At 43.0% G+C, this 19565-nt stretch overlaps 1 protein-coding gene across 1 annotated transcript in view; it reads right to left on the reverse strand.

Moving 5' to 3' along the window:
* loxl5a (lysyl oxidase-like 5a) overlaps positions 1 to 19565 on the reverse strand; it is a 47061-nt gene that overhangs the window by 13139 nt on the left and 14357 nt on the right. Inside the window, exons 3-5 of the mRNA XM_078555713.1 lie at positions 16962 to 17099; positions 13818 to 13974; positions 12068 to 12163 (exon numbers count right to left, since the gene is read on the reverse strand). Of these exons, the coding sequence (XP_078411839.1) occupies positions 12068 to 12163; positions 13818 to 13974; positions 16962 to 17099 (391 nt within the window). The remainder of the gene's footprint in view (positions 1 to 12067; positions 12164 to 13817; positions 13975 to 16961; positions 17100 to 19565) is intronic.

The raw sequence follows: 19565 nt of genomic DNA on the forward strand, positions 1-19565 counted from the left end.
GGGCTGCCCTCTCTCCCCTGTCCTTTTTGTGTGTTGCATAGAAACCTTTGCTGAGTCCATCAGGAAGGATCCGGGCATAAGAGGAGTGACAATCCCAGGCAGTGGAGGCACTCAGGTCAAAGCCTCCCTGTACATGGACGATGTTGCCGTCTTCTGCTCGGATCCACTGTCGGTGCGCAGACTGATCCACATCTGCAACCAGTTCGAACTGGCCTCGGGAGCCAAGGTAAATCGTGGGAAGAGCGAGGCCATGTTCTTTGGGAACTGGGCTGACCGATCCTTTGTCCCCTTCACCGTCAGAGCTGACAGCCTGAAGGTGCTGGGGATATGGTTTGGAGGGACCGGGGCATGCGTTAGAAACTGGAAAGAGCGAGTGTCTATGGTGAAAAGAAAACTGGGCATGTGGGAGCGACGCTCCCTCTCCATTGTGGGTAAGAACCTGGTCATCAGGTGTGAGGCACTCTCGCTGTTGCTGTACGTGGCGCAGGTCTGGCCCATTCCAAACTCCTGCGCGATGGCGATCACCCGAGCCATCTTTCGCTTTATCTGGAGGTCAAAAATGGATCATGTCCGCAGGGACGCAATGTTCAAGCCTCTAGATAAAGGGGGAAAAAACGTGTCCAACATTGCCCTCATACTGATGGCCACCTTTGTGTGCGGCTGCATCAAGCTGTGTGTAGACCCTCGGTACGCAAACACCAAGCGTCACTACATGCTGAGGTTCTACCTGTCCCGGTCTTGCGAAGGATGGGTCTGGCCACGCTGCCGCGGAACGCTCCAAGTAGTTGGACCGTGCCGTACCACCTGTCCCTCATGGAAAAATTTATGCAGAGAAATACCTTTGACCACAAGTCCATCAGGTAGTGGTCGGCACGTAATGTCTTAGAGGCCCTGTGGGAAAAGGAGAGGGTGGATCCTGTGGGATGGTTTCCTGAGCAGACTGTCAAAGTCATTTGGCAGAATGCCTCATCGCCAGAACTTTCTAACAAGCACCAAGACGTAACTTGGTGAGAAAGGCCATCCCCGTCAGATCCTTCCAACACGCCAGGAGTCTTACCCCCTCTGTACGTTGCCCTCGAGGTGGCTGTGGTGGGGACAAGACCGTTGTTCACCTCCTTGTGGATTGTGCCTTTGCAAAGAAGGTCTGGAGAGAGATGCAGTGGTTTCTGTCGAGGTTCATCCCGAGCAGTTTTGTGACACAGGACTCTGTGCTCCACGGGCTGTTCCCAGGGACACACACCGAGACAAACATCAACTGCAGCTGGAGGATCATCAACTCAGTGAAAGACGCTCTTTTGTCTGCCCGAAATTTGTTGGTCTTCCAGTGCAAAGAGTTGTCCCCGACCGAGTGTTGCAGACTGGCACATTCCAAAGTCCAGGACTACGTGCTGAGGGACGCACTAAAGCTTGGGGCAGCCGCTGCAAAGGCGCAATGGGGAAAGGTCACTGTCTAAGACCTTTCTGCCACAGTGCACCAAGGGGCTGGGAACTGTTGAGAGCCCCTCGGGCTGTACAGCTCAAAATGAATGTTTGCAGTGAATACTAATTGTATTGAAGCACCTCAGAGTGCAACATGATATATGTTGATAACTCCAATACCATTGTCTGATTGTCTGCATTGACCATATTGAAATGATTGTAATATTCATTGATTGTATTGATGCATCTTGTGATTTATGTGTAAAAGTTGAATCTGATTGTACTTTTGTGATTGTGATTTTGAAATGGTTTGGAATGTTCTTCCAGATATTTTATGAATAAAGTATATTTTTCAAAAAAAAACCTCCAGTGGACACTTCCAGGGCCATTTGACTGGTGAGCAGCTTACGAAAGAAATTGCAGTTTTCACAGTGCGTGCTGCAGTCATTCACAGACTAATTTGGCAAAGGGGTCTGAAACAAGTTAGTCCAACGATTTCCATATGCAATGTGCCAGTTTCAGGTGTACATCCTGAATGCCTACTGAGCAGACCCAACCAATATGGTGGGCAGCACACTTCCAGCCAGGAATGAGCTCATATGACATCCACCATACTGGAGCATTAGGATCCTGTTTTGCATTCTGTAAAGCAGGTACAGTGCCAATTAATTTCCAGGCCAAGGGTTGAAAGGAAAAGAGCTTATTCTTTGCTTGCTAAAGACTGGCAATCCTTTGTTGATATCTGCCATCATCAGTTGGGGTACCAAGACTTAGGGAAAAATCAAGTGTATATTTACATAAGGATAAATATCAGCCAACATTCCCACTCCTGATCACTGTCCAGTATTTGCAGCTGCAATTGTGCCTGGAGGTCACGCAAGGACAGAATCAGTCTCATACACAATTCCATCCACTTTTGGACACTTTGCCAACATTCACCGTCTATAGGCTCATATGTGATGAATGATCACTAGGGCATGGGCTGGAAGCCAGCCAGCACCTTTGGAACTTGCACCTAAGTCAGAATCCACTCCTCAGAAGAGTAGAGAAAACTGAAATGAATTAAACATAAAAGAACTGACATTCTTTCATGCCTTTGTCACATTTTTGCAGGCAGGGATGTGGATAGCCAATGTGAAATTCCTCACGCTCCATGTCAAGCAGCCTACAGCAGCCTGCGAATGCCAATCAAAAGTCTACCGGCTCTTTCAGCAGGCTATTTTTCATTTTTTCCCTGTATCTTGCATCTTAGAAGGACTGAGAACTGGAGCTGTGCTGCTAGAATCCCAAGACAAAAATTCAATGAATTAATAAATATGGAATAAAAAGCTACTTCAGTAATGATGATCAAAGTACCAGATTGTCATAAAAACCCATCTGGTTCACTAATGTCCTTCAGGGAAGAAAATCTGCTGTCCTTACCCGGTCTGGCCTATGTGTGACTCCAGACCCACAGCAATCTGGTTGACTCTTAACTGCCCTCTGAAATGGCCCATCAAGCCATTCTGTTGTATCCAAATCATTATGAAAAGTCAAATAAGAATAAAACCAGATGGACTACCCTATTGACCTAGGCACTGAAAATAATAAAAGCCACCCTGCCCCAACAACACTGCAAAGTTCTCTTCACTAATCTCTGGGAACTTGTGCCAAAATGGGGAGAGCTGTCCCAGAGACTAGTCAAGCAACAGCCTAACACAGTCATACTCACAAAGTCATACATGAAACCTAATGTCCCAAACTTCTCCATCACCATCACTGGGTATGTTCTGTCCTACTAGCAGGACAGACCAAATAGAAGTGGTGGCACAGTGTGGTACAGGTGGGAAGGAGTGGCCCTGGGAGTCCTCCACATTGACTCTGGACCCCATGAAATCTCATGGCATCAGGTCAAACATGGACAGGAAACCTTCTGCTGATTACCAGCTGGCACCCTCCTTCAACTGATGAATCAGTAATTCTCCATGTTGAAGACCATTTGGAAGAACCACTGAGGGTAGCAGGTACAAAATGTACTCTGTGTGGGGAACTTCAATCTCCATCACCAAGTGTGGCTCAGTAGCACCACACTGACCAAGTCCTGACCAAATATCTGCCAGACCATGACTGTGACAGGTGGTGAGAGAACAAACCAGAGGGAAAATCTACTTGAGCTTATTCTCACAAACCTATCTGTTGCAGATGCATCTGTCCATGACAGTGTAGGAGTGATCACCATACAGTACTCTGCAGTTGAAGTGCCGTCTTCCCACTAAGGACACCCCTCCATCATGTTGTATGGCATTACCACCATGCTAAATGGGATAGATTCAGACCAGATCCAGGAGATCAAAATTGGGCATCCATGAGGCACTGTGGGCCATCAGCAGCTGCAGAATTGTGTTTAACCACAATCAGTAATCTCATGGCCTGGCATATCTCTCACTGTACCACCATCAACCAGGAACCAACCTTGGTTCAATGATGAATGCGGTAAATGTATGCCAAGAGCAGCACCAGGCACACCTAAAGATGAAATACCAACCTAGAAGAAGCTATAACAGAGCACTACATGCATGCTAAGCAGTGAAAGCAGCATGCAATAGACAGTTCTAAGCGATCTCATAAACAGTGGATCAGATCAAAGCTCTGCAGTCCTGCCATATTGAATCACAGAATTGTTACAGCACAGAAGGAGGCCATTCAGCTCATCATGTCTGCACTGGCTCTCCAAATGAGCAATTCACCTAATACAATTCCCATAGCACCGTCTTCCTCCCATAACCCTGCACATTCTTCCTTTTCAGATAACAGTCCAATTCCCTTTTAAATGTCTTGATTGAACCTGCCTCCACCACACTCTCAGACAGTGCATTCCTGACCTTAACCACTCGCTGCATGAAAAAGTTTTTCCTCACGTTGCTTTTGTTTCTTTTGCCGATTATCTTTAAATCTGTGCCCTCACGTTCTTGATCCTTTCAGAAGTAGGAACAGATTCTCCCCTGCCCATCTTCTCTGTCCAGACCCTTCATGGTATTGAATACCTCTGTCAAACCTCCTCTTAGCTTTCTCTTCTTCAAGGAAAACAGTACCAATCTCTCCAATCTACCTTCATAACTGAAGTTCCTCGTTCCTGGTACCATTCTAATTAATCTTTTCTGCACTACCTCCAATGCCTTCACATCTTTCCTAAAGTCCGGCACCCAGATCTGAACGCAATGTTCCAGCTGAGGCTGAACTCGTGTCTTATAAAAGGTCAACATAACCTCAACTGAAAACAGAAAATGCCGGGAAAGCTCAGCAGGTCTGGCAACATCTGTGGAAAGAGAAACTGAGTTAACATTTCGAGTCCTTATGACTCTTCACCAGCTCTGTTTCTCTCCCATCAGATGCTGCCAGACATGAGTTTTTCCAGCATTTTCTGTTTTTATTTCAGATTTCCAGAATCCACAGTATTTTGCTTTTATTCAACATAACCCCCTTGCTCTTGTACTCTATGCCCCTATTAATAAAGCCTAGGATACTGTACGTTTTATTAACCGCACTCTCAATCTGTCCTGCCACCTTCAATAACTTATGCACTAGGCCCACCTGGTCCTGCACCCCCTTTAGAGTTGTACCTTTATTTTATATTGTCTCTCCATGTTCTTCCTACCACAATGAATCACTTCACATTTCTCTGCATTGAACTTCATCTGCCACCTGTCTGCCCATTCCACCAACTTGCCTATGTCCTTTTGAAGTTCTACACTGTCCTCTTCACAGTTCACAATGCTTCCAAGTTTCATATCATCTGCAAACTTTGAAATTGTGCCCAGTACACCAAGGTCTAGTTCATTAATACATATCAGGAAGAGCAAGTGTCCCAATACTGACCCTGGGAAACTCCACTGCAAATTTTCCTTCAGCCCGAGAAACATCCATTAATTCTCTGTTTTCTGTCACTCAGCCAATGTCGTATCCATGTTGCTACTGTCCCTTTTAATCCATGAGCTACAACTTTGCTCACAAGTCTGTTGTGCACACTGCGTCAAATGCCTTTTGGAAGTCCATGTACACCACATCAACAGCATTACCCTGATCAACCCTCTCTGCTACCTCTTCATAAAACTCCAGCAAGTTAGTTAAACATGATGCTGGCTTTCCTTAGTTAACCCACATTTGTTCATGTGACTATTAATTTTGTCTCGAATTATTATTTCTAGAAGTTTTCCCACCATCAAAGTTAAACTGACTGGCCTGTAGTTGTTGGGCTTATTTTTACACACTTTTTGAAGAAGGGTGTAACATTTGCAATTCTCCAGTCTTCTGGGACCATCCCTGAGTCTAAGGAAGGCTGGAAAATTATGGCCAGTGCCTCCGCAATGTCCACTCTCACTTCCCTCGATATCCTTGGATACATTTCATCTGGCCCTGGTGCATTATCAACTTTAAGTATAGACAGCCTACCTAATATCGTCTCCTTATCAATTTTAAATCTTTCTAGGTGTATTAATGACCTCCTCTTTCACCATAGCCTAAGTAGCATCTTCTTCCTTGGTAAAGACAAATGCAAAGTATTCATTTAATATCACAGCTACTCCCCCTGCCATGATGGGTAAATTCCCTTTTTGGTCCCTAATCAGCACTCCCCTTCCTTTTACCACCTTTTTACTATTTGTATGCTGTAGAACACTTTGAGATTCCTATTTATGCTATCTGCCGGTCTCTTTTCATACTTCCTCTGTGTTTCTTTTATTGGCTTTTTCATTTCCTCTGAACCTTCTATATTCAGCCTGGTTCCCCATTGTATCATCTACCTGACATCTGTTATAAACACGCTCTTTCTTCTTCATCTTAATGTCTATTTCTTTTGTCATCCAAGAAGCTCTGGGTTTGTTTGCCCTACCTTTCCCCTTCAAGGAATATACCTTGACTGTGCCTGAATACTCTCTTCTTTGAAGGTAGCCCATTGTTCAGCTACTGTTTTTCCTGTGGAAATTGTTCAGCCTTTTCTCCTGCCTAGCATATACTGTCCAGGTCTCACCGCTGTAGAGGAATGCGCTGAGGACAGAGGCTTGGTAGACTCATAGTTTGAGGTTCTCAATCAGGTTGCTGTTGTTCCACACTCTCATAAGAACATAAGAAATAGGAGCAGGAGCAGGCCATTCGGCCCCATAAGCCTGCTCCACCATTCAATAGGATCATGGCTGATCTGCCCCAGGCCTCAACTCCTCTTTCGTGCCAGCTCTTCATAGCCCTCAACTCCCTGATATTTCATAAATCTATCTACCTCCTCTTTAAATACTTTCAGTGATCTAGCCTCCACAACTCTCTGAGGTAGAGAATTCCAGACATTCACTACCATCTGAGAGAAGAAATTCCTTTGCATCTCAGTTTTAAGTGAGTGTCCCCTTATTCTGCAACTGTGTCCCCTAGTTCAAGATTCCACTAATGGAAACATCTTCTCAACATCTACCCTGTCAAGCCCCTTCAGAATCTTGTACGTTTCAATAAGATCACCCCTCATTCTTCTAAACTCTAATGAAAAAAGGCCTAACCTGTTTAGCCGTTCTTGGTAAGGTAACCCCTTCAGCCCAGGAATCAGCCTAGTGAATCTCTTTTGAACTGCCTCCAATGCCTGTATATCCTTTCTTAAATACGGGGACCAAAACTGTACACAGTACCCTAGGTGCGGCCTCACCAACACCCTGTACAGTTGTAACAAGACTTCCCTATTTTTAAACTCCAACCCCCTAGCAATACAGGCCAAAATTCCATTTGCCTTCTTAATTACTTGCTGCACCTGCATGTTAACGTTTTGTGTTTCATGCACAAGAACACCCAGATCCCTCTGTGCTGCACTTTTTTGGAGTCTCTCTCCATTTAAATAATAATCTGCTTTTTGATTTTTCCTACCAAAGTGCATGACCTCACACTTTCCTACATTAAACTCCATCTGCCAAGTTTTTGCCCACTCGCTCAACCTGTCTATATCCCCTTGCAGATTCCTTATGTCCTCATCACAACATGCCCTCCCACCTATTCTTGTATCGTCAGCAAATTTGGATACATTACACTCTGCTCTCTCCTCCAAGTCATTAATATAGATAGTAAATAACTGAGGCCCTAGGACTGATCCTTGTGGCACTCCACTAGTTACGTCTTTCGAACCTGAAAAAGACCCATTAATCCTGACTCCCTGTCTTCTATGTGTTAACCAATCCTCAATCCATGCTAATACATTACCCCCAATACTGTGAGCTCTTATCTTGTGCAATAAACTTTTATGTGGCACCTTATCGGAAGCCTTCTGGAAATTCAAATACACTACATCTACCGGTTACCCTTTATCAACTCTGCTTGTTATATCCTCAAACAACTCTAGCAAATTTGTCAAACATGGTTTCCCTTTCACAAAACCATGTTGACTTTGTTTGATTGCGTTAAGTTTTTCTAAATGCCCTGCTATTTCTTCCTAAATAATGGACTCTTGCATTCTCCCAATGACAGATGTTAGGCTGACTGGCCTACAGTTTCCTTCTTTTTGTCTCCCTTCCTTCTTGAACAGGGGCGTCACATTAGCAGTTTTCTAATCCACTGGGACCCTCCCAGAATCCAGTGAGCTCTGGAATATTTCGACCCATGCCTCCACTATCTCTGCAGCCACTTCCTTTAAAACCTATGGATGCAGGCCATCAGGTCCTGGCGACTTGTCTGCCTTTAGTCTCATTAGTTTCTCAAATACGTTGTCCCTCGTGATAGAGACTGTTACAAGATCTTTCCTCCCCTTAGCTCCTTGCTTATCTGATGTCTTTGGAATGTTTATAGTGTCCTCCACTATGAAGATCGATGCAAAATATTGATTTAAATTATCTGCCATTTCCCTGTTCCCCATTATCAATTCTCCAGTCACATCCTCCAAGGGTCCCACGCTCACTTTAGCTACTCTCTTTTTATATAACTACGGAAGCTCTTGCTGTTTCTTTTTATATTTCTTGCCAATTTATTTTCACAATCAATTTTCTCCCACTTAATTAGTTTTTTAGTCATACGCTGCTGGTTCCTAAAAAATTCCCAATCCTCTGGCCTTTCCACTAGTTTTCGCCGCTTTGTATGCCTTAGTTTTTGATTGGATACTCTTCTTGACCACCTTTGTTAACCACGGGTGGCTCATCCTTCTCATTGAGTCCTTCTTTTTGACCAGGATAAATTTTTACTAAGCGTTATGAAATAGCTGCTTAAATGTCTGCCACTGCTCATCCACTGACCTTCCCCTTAGTCTATCTGCCCAGCACACTTTAGACAACTCTTTCTTCATACCCTTGTAATTGCCGTTATTTAAGTTGAGGACATTGGTTTGAGATCCGAGTTGCTTGCCTTCAGCTTGGACATAGCTGCGGTTTTTGCAATGCGCGTGTTGATTTCAGCTTCAAGTGACAGATTGCTGGTGATTTCAGAGCCTGTGTGTGCTGATGTTTTTAGAGCCTTGGTATGTGAAGCTATCAGCAACCTCCAACGTCACATTGTCAATTCTGATAATGGCAGTATGGCAACATCCTGGACCATGACATTTGTCTTCCTGATGCTGATGGTCAAAACAAACTCTTTACAGGTGTGAGAGAATCTGTCCACTTGTCACTGAAGGTATTCATTGGTATGGAATGTTAATGCGGCATCATCAGAGCACATGTCTGGTGAGGACTTGGCGCACCTTTGTTTTGGATCTCAGGTGAGCAAGGTTGAACAGCTTTTTGTCAGTTCTGGCACGTAAGTAGGCATCTTCTGTAGATGACCTGAAGGCATATGATAGCAGCAAAGAGAAGAATATGCCAAAGAGTGTCGGTGCCAGCACACAAAAGGGCATGGAACAATAGGGAGCAGAAAAGGGCAAATAATCCCTCTGGCCTGCTATTATCTCCACCCTCCCAAATTGAAACATGTCAAAATCTAAGAAAAGGAATATCACACCTCTGTAAATCACAAACCACTTCCCCCAGTGCACACATCCACCCTCCTCAAACCTTCCCTCATAATTCAAACTGAAGCTGCAGTACTGACAAGACTAAAATGAAATTAGGTTAATCATTCTTTTTAGGGATTTTCTTTCCATAGTTCTCAGAATACACTGTCTGCTCAGAGATGCATATGTATATTTCAAAAATGCATGCACGTTTACCAAATCTCTACATCAGTTTAATCATTAAATTGCTAGTAGGTCCGAGGAAACTACAGTCTTCCTGGCCTGACCAGATTTTTCATTTCTAGTTCATACTGAAGCAAACACAAATATTACAGTAAAGATTCTAAAACATTAGGATAGATCATATTTTACTGGAAAATTACAAACTATTAATAAACACCAAATGCAATTCTACCTTAATATTTAAAAGGAAGCAACAATAAGCAATAAAGGGTTGAATATTAACAAATACTCTGCACTACACTCTCTTTCCTTTCTTCATTTTCACTGCTCTTATTAACATTATACTTTTTCTCTATTACACTTTTCATAGATTTAAATCTTAGATGCAGTCTATTTTTTCCTTGCATTCTCCATCCATTTTGGAATCATGAGCAACTGCATATGATTTTTTAACAGCCTTGCTTCAAAGCCTAGTTTTGCAGCCAATTTAACTGAAGAAAGAAGTATAAACCATCCATTGTCCATTAGGTCATCCAGATTAATAAACACAAGTGTTTTAAACACTTTCTTATTGCAATCCCCAGGTTCTAAAGAGAAGATATGATAAATTGGAAGGTTGTGATTAGATGGCGTTAAGCATGTATTTTGAAAGCCTAGAGATTGTAGGAATAACAGAAAAATGAGAGATGAAGTGTTTCACTATTTTGAGATCCAGAGAATGAACTAGTTAAGAGTAACAGATGGTGCAATGATGGTACAAAATCAAGTGGCACTTATTCATCACTAACCTGTTCACTCACACTCAGTTTGGATTCCGCCAGGGCCACCCAGCAACTGACCTCATTACAGCCTTGGTCCAAACATGGAAAAAACAGCTGAACTCAAAAGGTAAGATGAAAGTGACTGCCCTTGACATCAAGGCAGCATTTGACTTAGTGTGGCATCAAGGAGCCCTAGCAAAACCAAAATCAATGGGAATTACAGGGAAAGCTGTCCACTGGTTGGAGTCATATCTAGCACAAAGGAAGATGGCTGTGATTTTTGGTGGCCTATCATCTCAGTCCCAGGACAACACTGCAGGAGTTCCTCAGGATAATGTCCTAGGTCCAACCATCTTCAGCTGCCTCATCAACAACCTTCCCTCTATCATAACATCAGAAGTGGAGATGTTTGCTGATGATTGCACAGTGTTCAGCACCATTTATACGTCCTCAGATACGGAAGTAATCAGTCTCCATATGCTGTAAGATCTGGACAGCATTCAGGTTTGGACTGATAAGTGAAAAGTAACATTTGTGCTATGCAAGTGCCAGGCAATGACCATCTTCAACAAGAGAGAACCTAAGCATCTCCCTTGACATTCAGTGGCATTACCATCACTGAAAGCCCCTCTATCAACATCCTGGGGGTTACCATTGACCAGAAAATGAACTGGACCAGCCAGTGGCTGTGGCTATAAAAACAGGTTATAGGCTGGGAATTCTGCAGAGAGTAACTCACCTCCTAACTCACCAAAGCCTGTCCACCATCTACAAGGCATAAGACAGGAGTGTGATGAAATACTCCCCACTTGTCTGGATGAGTGTAGCTCCAACGACACTCAAGAAGCTCGACACCAGTCAGGACAAAGCAGTCCACTTGATTGGCACTACATCCACCACCTTAAACATACATTCCTCCACCACTGAAGCACAGTGGCAGCAGTGGGTATCATCACAAGAATCAGGGCACCAAGGCTCCTTCAAGAGCACCTTCTAAACCCGCGACCTCAACCACCTCGAAGAACAAGGGCAGCAGACTCTTGGGAACATCACCACTTGCAAGTTCCCCTCCAAGTCACACGCCATCCTGACTTGGAACTATATCATTCCTTCACTGTCACTGAGTCAAAATCCTGGAACTGACTCCCTACATCACAGGGCCTGCAGCGGTTCAAGAAGGCAGCTCACCACCACTTTCTCAAGGGAAATTAGAGATGGTCAATAAATGCTGGCCTAGCCAGTGACGCCCACATCCCATGAACAAATAAACTTTTTCAAAATGACTCTTGATTTGAATGCAATGACAATGCAGAGAAAGAAGTATATTTTAGGATAGGATAATTGAAGAAGAGGAATTAAAGTTGAGGAGGAACAAAGAGAATTTTGCTGTATTAGTTGTATTTGATTGTGATTGCATGTGTACAGGTGGTGGGCATTAACTGGGGATTCTCTTGTGCTCCTTTAAATAGGAACAGACTGAAACTGGTGATTGAGCTAGGAGGTGCATATTTATGACGTGTATCTGTGTAAATAAAGCCAACAAAAGTGTAGAAGGGTTGGCTCTTGTTCTATCCTTCATCAGCAGACTTTCTGGAATTTAACACAGGACTACTGACTGCAATTGTATAGATAAACTAAGAGGTAGACAGACAAAGAGAGAGGGAGAAAGTGAGAGACACAGAAAGAGGATTTTCAGTTGTAGGTGAGAGGAAGATTAGTTGCCAGACAAGCTTTTGCTTGTAACCCATTTTTGTGATGCAGTTCCAGTTCCAGAAAGGATTACCTTCAATACATAGTTGCCGGGAACGACGTCTGTTATATCAATCCACTGGCAGTCAATATCTGCATTGTATGTATCGTAACAACCAGGACCTAATCCCTATTGGAAAAGTGGAAAGTGTGGAAATTTAATCAGTTATAAACTTAACAGTTCTGAAATATGCTAATCTTTATATTTTATAAGGCAGAAAGTCTGAGGTTTCAACTTGGCCATTGGCAAATAGTAGTATGGGTGCTGAGGGGGCAAGGGAAATGGAGAGGCAGAGAAGAGAAAAAAACAACTTTTTTCTTTGGGATCCCGATTACCATCTAACAGTGACCCCTGCTTTGAAAGTGTGTAGGTCTGCACCTGTCTGCACACATATTGGGTAGGAACAGAATCAAATTTAGCGGCAATGCCCTCCACAGTCAAATATCTTGTTGACACTCACTGGTCATGCTCATGTAAGAAGAGTGGTGAATTTGGTGAAATGCCACAGCACTTATGAAACAACAGTAAATCCCAGGGGGAGGCAATAACTTCAAGAAATCAGGAGAATAAATTGATGGACATGAGTATATGGGAGGGGTTTGAAAGTAAACAATATGCGTACATACAGATGACACACAATGGACCTCAGAGCTTTGACAAATGAAACCATGAGAAGGTTACAGAGGCTCTATTTAGAAATGGGACCCATACATGTCAACCTGTAAACCCAGCAAAAGCTGATCAGTAACCTCCCCACCTCCACACTGCCTCCCCAGAAGAATACTGACAGTACACAGTCCATACATAGTCCTATAACATGTAATTATACCAAAAGAGCAGCAAGACGTGGCTTGTTGTAATTTATTTTGCAGGTACACCCAACGTGTCAGACATGCAGAGTAGATTCCACCACCCTTTCAGGCAGTGCATCCCAGATCGTATAACAACTTGGTGTATAAAAAAGTATCCTTATCTCCTCTTTTTTTCCCAATGATCTTACTTTTGTAGAGGATTTGAATGTCACTGTGGATATATATTGGTTCTCTTGGTTATTAAATCCAATTAGTAAATTGTTGCTTATACAATTGTCACAGTGTCATGGAGATACTCTTCTCCCTCAGTTTATGTTGTCCCTCTCCTCATCTCCCCAACTCCCTCAGCCAGCCACAAACACTACTTCACATCCAATCTCCCCACTGCCCCTCCCGGCTCCTTTCTCCCCTCTAATCCTTCAATACTGCTCCCAGCGCCTGACTCCTGCGGCTTCTGCTTCAGCAGGTTAAAAGCTGCTGCCTATTTAGGGGATGAATTCTCTCAGTTATATTCAACATCTGCAACATCAGCAGAAGGTCAGAGCCTGGAAAAGTACGAAGGGAGGAGCCCAGAGGTACCAAGAGGAAAAGCCTGGAGTGACACTAATATTCTTCACGCAGACAAGGATCTGAAAATGCTGACTGTGCACATGAAGCCTGGGTCGTGGAAGCCTGGATTGTTGACTTGTCTGTAATGGATTTTGAAAACCCAAGAATCAAAATGCAAGTTGATCTAGACCTCCCATGAAGGAAGATTTGAATGGGGCCGTTGTTCTTTGAGAGTGGGGGGGACATGCTGTTGCTGCATGAGAGTCCTCTCTGGTACCATATCGTTTCTTTCTATTATGACATGAGGCTCAACATGCAAGATGGTTGGTTTTAACCCATCTGACAGCAATACATTTCTAAAGATTGGTGCATGTCCAAACCCACACTGCCATATATTGATGTCAATATATCAATCCTCATACCTGAGTATGTGCTGTGCATGCGTATCTCCTTTGGATGCCAGGGTCACACACAGTGTCTTCTAGACAAAAGCTAGCTTTGTGTCCTTCAGCTACTTTCCTCTGTGTGGTGGCCTGTAACAGATCGTAATGGCTAAACTGATCCATACTGTGATAGTGCCTGAAGTAAAAGAAATTCATAGAAAATGTGTTAGTATCTAGAAATAAATGCTCCATGATAACTGACTGGATGGGTACAATTGTGAAACTGTGCCAAGCAGACCAGGAATTTCAAAATTGGATCTGTTCCAAGTTAGCTGAGAGCTGGGATAGAGGTCAGGACACCACAATTAGCTTCAATATTCCGGATATAGGGAAAGAAAACAAATTAATCATGATTCCTGCTCCTGATCCCTGTCCAATGACTAATATTGGAAAATGTGACTAATTGAGTTTCAAGTTTGGGCTTAATTGGACTTTGCTGCAATGACCATTATGGGTGCATATCCTGCTACAAACATTCACATTCAATGACCACGTGAATCTGATGCTGGAGCTTCTATTGACCATGGAATAGTACCCAAGTGTGGAGTGGAAAAAAAGTATAGAAAGGAAACACTTTGACCAGTTTCAATGCAACTTCTGATGGCACAAGGCCATAAAGCACTCTTAATCCAACACACATTGGTAACAAATTAACAATCATATTCAAATACACTACAGGATGGCCAACTTGGATAATGGAGCCTGACACTTGTGCAGTAGGGTTGGTTTTACAAGGCTCAGATTAAAGCAATATGAAGGAGCTTGCTATGTATTTGATATTTGTTCTAACTGACTGCAGAATAGTTGATGTTAATAAGAGTACATGAAATGAGAGCGTGTTTAATTTGTACTGAGTTTATTCAAGATATGCAAAGGTCATGGCTCTTACAACACAACCAGAGGTCTCTAGTGAACTCAAAGGGGACGTTAAAAGTTTCCCAGGGCCCAGGGCTAAACAGCTTTGGATCAGCTTGTATACCAATATGAATGTGCAATTCCAATCAAATAAATGGAGCTGCTCCAGAACACAGGTGACCATTCTCTATCAGTATTAGTGACCTTTCCCTATCAATGTTGCCACTGGAGCAGCCCTGGAAGATATGAGCTTCAAAATGGTGGAAATGAATTAAATTTTAAAAGCACGAGGGGCAGAATTTTTCACTCGCCGTGCAGGCGCCACCCGAACACGCTCGAGTGTGAAGTAGTGCATGACGACATTGGGTGAGCATCCCGACATCATCTTGAACTCACGCGATATTTCGCTCGGCGAGCTCATGCGGGTGCCGGAGCCTGCCATTAATTAAGAGGCCATTAAAAAGTCAATTGACGCTGATTTTTTGATGCCCGTGCGATTTTGCGCTCATCGCACGGGCAAAATGGGCAGGCAGCCAGCTGACAATTTCAAAAACCTCATCCAGGGGTATAAAAAGGATCAGCAGCATTACAGATCGTTTCCCGACCACTCCCGGTCCCGCCGACCGTGCTCACCTGCCGACCTCAAAATTCTGACCTAGAAACATATGAACAAGCACACTTTTTTTCCATGAAGATAGGGAGATGACTTTGTATTAAAGACTTTTCTCACCATTTAACAAATATGTACTCTAGTGATACTAGTAGGAGTATTGCATAGTCACTCACTTTTTAAGATCACTAACATACACATGTATCCCTGTATGTGCTGAGACGAGCTCAAAACTGAAATCTACCCAAAACTTTGCATTTTTCAGTTGTCTGAGAAAAAAGGCCTGTCAACTCTCAGCACTACCTTGGCAATGCTGCTCACACAAACACTGCTGCTCATTCTCAGAACTCGATGCTTAAATATTTGTAATGTATGAAGAATCGTTTTTCTTCCTAAGTGTTTTAATATGAGAATGCCAAAACTCCTGGGCAGAACCTCTTTGAAATTGCAGAGTATTTGATCTCAGTGAATGAGCTTTGTTTGACCCTGGCTGAATTGTTTAGCTGTAATCTCTTGCAGTTGCACAATGATTCACCAAGAACAGAGGAAGAACTGACAGAGAGACTGACCCAAGTGAACATAATGCATCCTTTGTTGGATAATTTGTGGCATCACTATTACTTTGAGAAGATCACTTAACCCAGGCTATCCTGCTCTCCTGCTTACAGTACTGAGACTAGAAGAAGAGAAATAGAACAGGTCATGAACAAGGCCACCACTGGTTTGGGGCTTTCACAGGAGCATGGATAAAACTGTGAAGTGAAAACTCCAAGTACGGGTAAAACACCAGCAAACAATGCAATAAAAATAAAATGTGATTTATTCAATCACAAGTAATCAAAAAGCCTAGATCAGGAAGCAATGCTTATATTTTATGTGACACTGAGGTACGTGCACTCACCCCGCTTGATCCCAACCTTTGCAGGGTAATTATAAGGGCATCATTAGATATTGTCATAAAATGAATCCAAGGTGTAACTGCCCAGCTGAAGAAAAATGTGCAAGATGAATCACAGAGAATGAAAAAATCAACAAAATGTTTACCATGTTGCAGAAACTTGAAGCCTTCCTGAAAAGGATGTGTGTATGTACAGCTTAAGAGGATGAGATTCCTGACTTAAGTAGCGGTATTTATGATTCAGCCTGGGCCATTCACCCATGCCCCTCAACAGATTTGCTATTTCATATGGCTCTGGACTTAAAGTTTGGCATGGGATGTTGACAAAGCTGGGACTTAGCCCTGTCCGCTGTCCTCTCCATTCCACTATAGTAAAGCAAAGGAATGCTTTAATGAAGTAAGGCTATCCAACATCAGTAGAAGTATAAGGCACTGTTGAACTGTAGTCCCAACAGTGCTTTCTATTGTGAAATGCCATTTTCCAATTGCTCAGAGCAACACATTTCAGAGCAAGAAATATGAGACTGATGGATGAAGTTCAACTTTCCACAGTACAATATGTTGCATCTTATTTTGACTGTATGCTGTAAGCACAATCCTGCTTGGCAATGACTCTTGATAAGTTAATGCAATAACCGTTGGTCCAGAGGACTTACTTTACCCACAAACTCAAAAATAACAAAGGATGAAATAGACATGTTTCAAACACACTGGCGATTAATTTCCTGCCTGGAAGCAAACTCACATTTGTTGTACTTACTGGTGACAACTATGCCATTCCCAGGTATGGCGTGGCCTGTTTGGGAGGAAGTCAGCTGTCCCTTGATTTTTGACTCTTTGAGGAAACCGTAGAAGCACCCTAATGCTGAGGTCACTTGTTCTAGGACTATAGGCAGACCTAAAGCAAAAAGACAGACGTGCTTTAAACACACAATTATTTCCCAAAAAACAATGGTTATATGAGTCGGATAATTTTGAGCCAAGTTTTTGAAAAGCACCACTCTTCCAATGTTATTATACTTAGCTGAAATGACAAGAGTTGTACAAGAACCAAGAATGTACAGTATATTTAAGGCATCCAAATGCAGACAGACAAAACAGGGCAGGGAGGGATTTTGTGGTTTGATTTTTCACCTTTGCTAATGAGACTAAATTGAAAACCTGAAGAACTACCTTCTCCACATCATGAGACAGCAAAGTAGATGAAATACTGGACATTGCAATTTGGTATTCAGACTGTTCAGAAATTGCAGGACATACTGAGGGTAATTTTCAAATTCAAAACTCTGAAAGTGACCTGGCAAAGTGGATCCCTCGCCCATTGTGGAATCTGCCAGATTTTCATCCCACTGGACCTATTGGGGTGAAGTTGAAAATGACCATGTGAAAATTGGATTATCTGATATAAAATCATTTGATTAGTGAACCCGCCAATGAATATTTACAGTGAGATAGGAACCTGAACATTACTCACATAAGTTATGTGAAGTTGTTTGAAAGCTTTATGTTCTGCCACTTCTTCATGGCTGCATGGGGAAGATCCATACAGACCATGTGCTAGGTGCTCTGAGGAACTCAAATCAGCCTCAGGGCAGAGAAAATGGCTCCCAGCAGTTTCTGTGACATTGCTTCCTCCAGAGGCCACTACTTTTTAGGTGAGTCTCAGCTCTACTGCATGTAGCAGCAACATCTCACAGGCTACAGTGCTGTCACTGAATTCAGGGCTGGAAATGGCTATAACGTCACAAGGCAATGCACCATACAAGTAGAAAATAGTAGACATACAAGCTTTACTATGCACTATATTAGCATTCAAAGAATATTTCTAGATCCACTATTTAGCGCTCTACCAAAGAAACTGGAGCTTTACTGTGCTGTCAGTCTGTGCTGCACTTCATCTGGGAGTGCTTGTTGAGGCAATCTAAAGGGAGCTTTACTCTGCATCTAACTTAAACTGTACCTGTCCTGAGAGTACTTGATGGGACAGCATGGAGGGAGCTTTACTCTGTATCTAACCCATACTGTATTTGATTTGGAAGTGTTAGCAGCTGTTACAAAGTGCCTCATTTGGATAAATATTCAATCCCTCAGCACTAACATATCTCACACCTTGATGTGAACACAAACAAAATCAGTAAAAAAAAACTCACTGTTGTTTTTGGGCAATAAAATGTTTTGCTCGCTTTCAGGGTGAATTTGTGGTACCAAAACAGAACTAATTTGCCGGAGCAACCAAAAAAATGTTTCTGTCTTGAAAAGCTCACTTGTTTCTTTTAAAGGAAAAATCTAAGTTAGTTTTTAACCTTAAATAGAAAAGTGATGATAATTTTCAACCTGTTACCACAGGATTGCATAGCAGGCATCATCATCCTCCCCAATATTGAGCCAAAGCTTAATGATGGGCTGCCAACTGTGAAGAGAGGTAAATACAACAAGAGTAGCTATTGCCAAGCACATGATCAAACAGCAACCATGATTGGAGATGGGACTATAGCCAGGGAATAGTGGTTATAAGGTGCAGTAGAAGAAGCAGAGAGTATTAGTGGAAGTACACTCAGAAGGCAAATTTACTTGCTGAGGCCCACAGTCAAAACTTAAGTTCTGGTTAAAGACTGTCTGCCATGCACAATATAATTGGATGGGGCAAACCATCATACCTGCAATACCATTCTTAATATTTGCTATATAGAAACTAGGCACTTTTTAAAAAAAACTCACGGGATGTGAACATCACTGCTAAGGCTCACATTTGTTGCCCATCCATAATTGCCCTTGAGAAGATGGTGGTGAAGCAACTCTTGAACCATTGCAACCATGTGGTGTAGGTACATCCACATGCTGAAGGAAGTTCCAGATTTTTGACCCGGGAACAGAGGAGGAATCGTGATATAGTTCCATGTCAGGGTGGTGTGTGGCTTGGAGGGGAACTTGCAGGTGACGGCGTACCCATGCATCTTTACTCTTGTCTTTCTAGATGGTAGAGGTCACTCACGGGCTTTGGAAGGTGCTGTCGAAGAAGGCTTGATAGATTGCTGCAGTGCATCTGGTAGATGGTAAACACTGCTGTCAATGTACATCATTGGTGGAGGAATTGAATGTTTGACATGGTGGAGGGGTGGGAGGGTGTGAATCAAGCGGGCTGCTTTGTCCTGGATGGTGTCGAGCTTCTTGAGGATTGTTGGAGTTGCTCTCATGCAGGCAGGTGGAGAGCATTCGGTCATACTCCTAACTTGTACCTTGTAGATGGTGGATAAGCTTTTGGGAGTCGGAAGGTGAATTACTTGTCAAAAAATTCCCAACCCCTGAACTGCTCTTGTAGTCGCAGTATTTATATAGCTGCTCCAGTTGGATTTCTGGTCAGAAT

The sequence above is a fragment of the Cetorhinus maximus genome, chromosome 13, assembly GCF_964194155.1.
Source record: "Cetorhinus maximus chromosome 13, sCetMax3.hap1.1, whole genome shotgun sequence".
NCBI classification, from domain to species: Eukaryota; Metazoa; Chordata; class Chondrichthyes; order Lamniformes; family Cetorhinidae; genus Cetorhinus; species Cetorhinus maximus.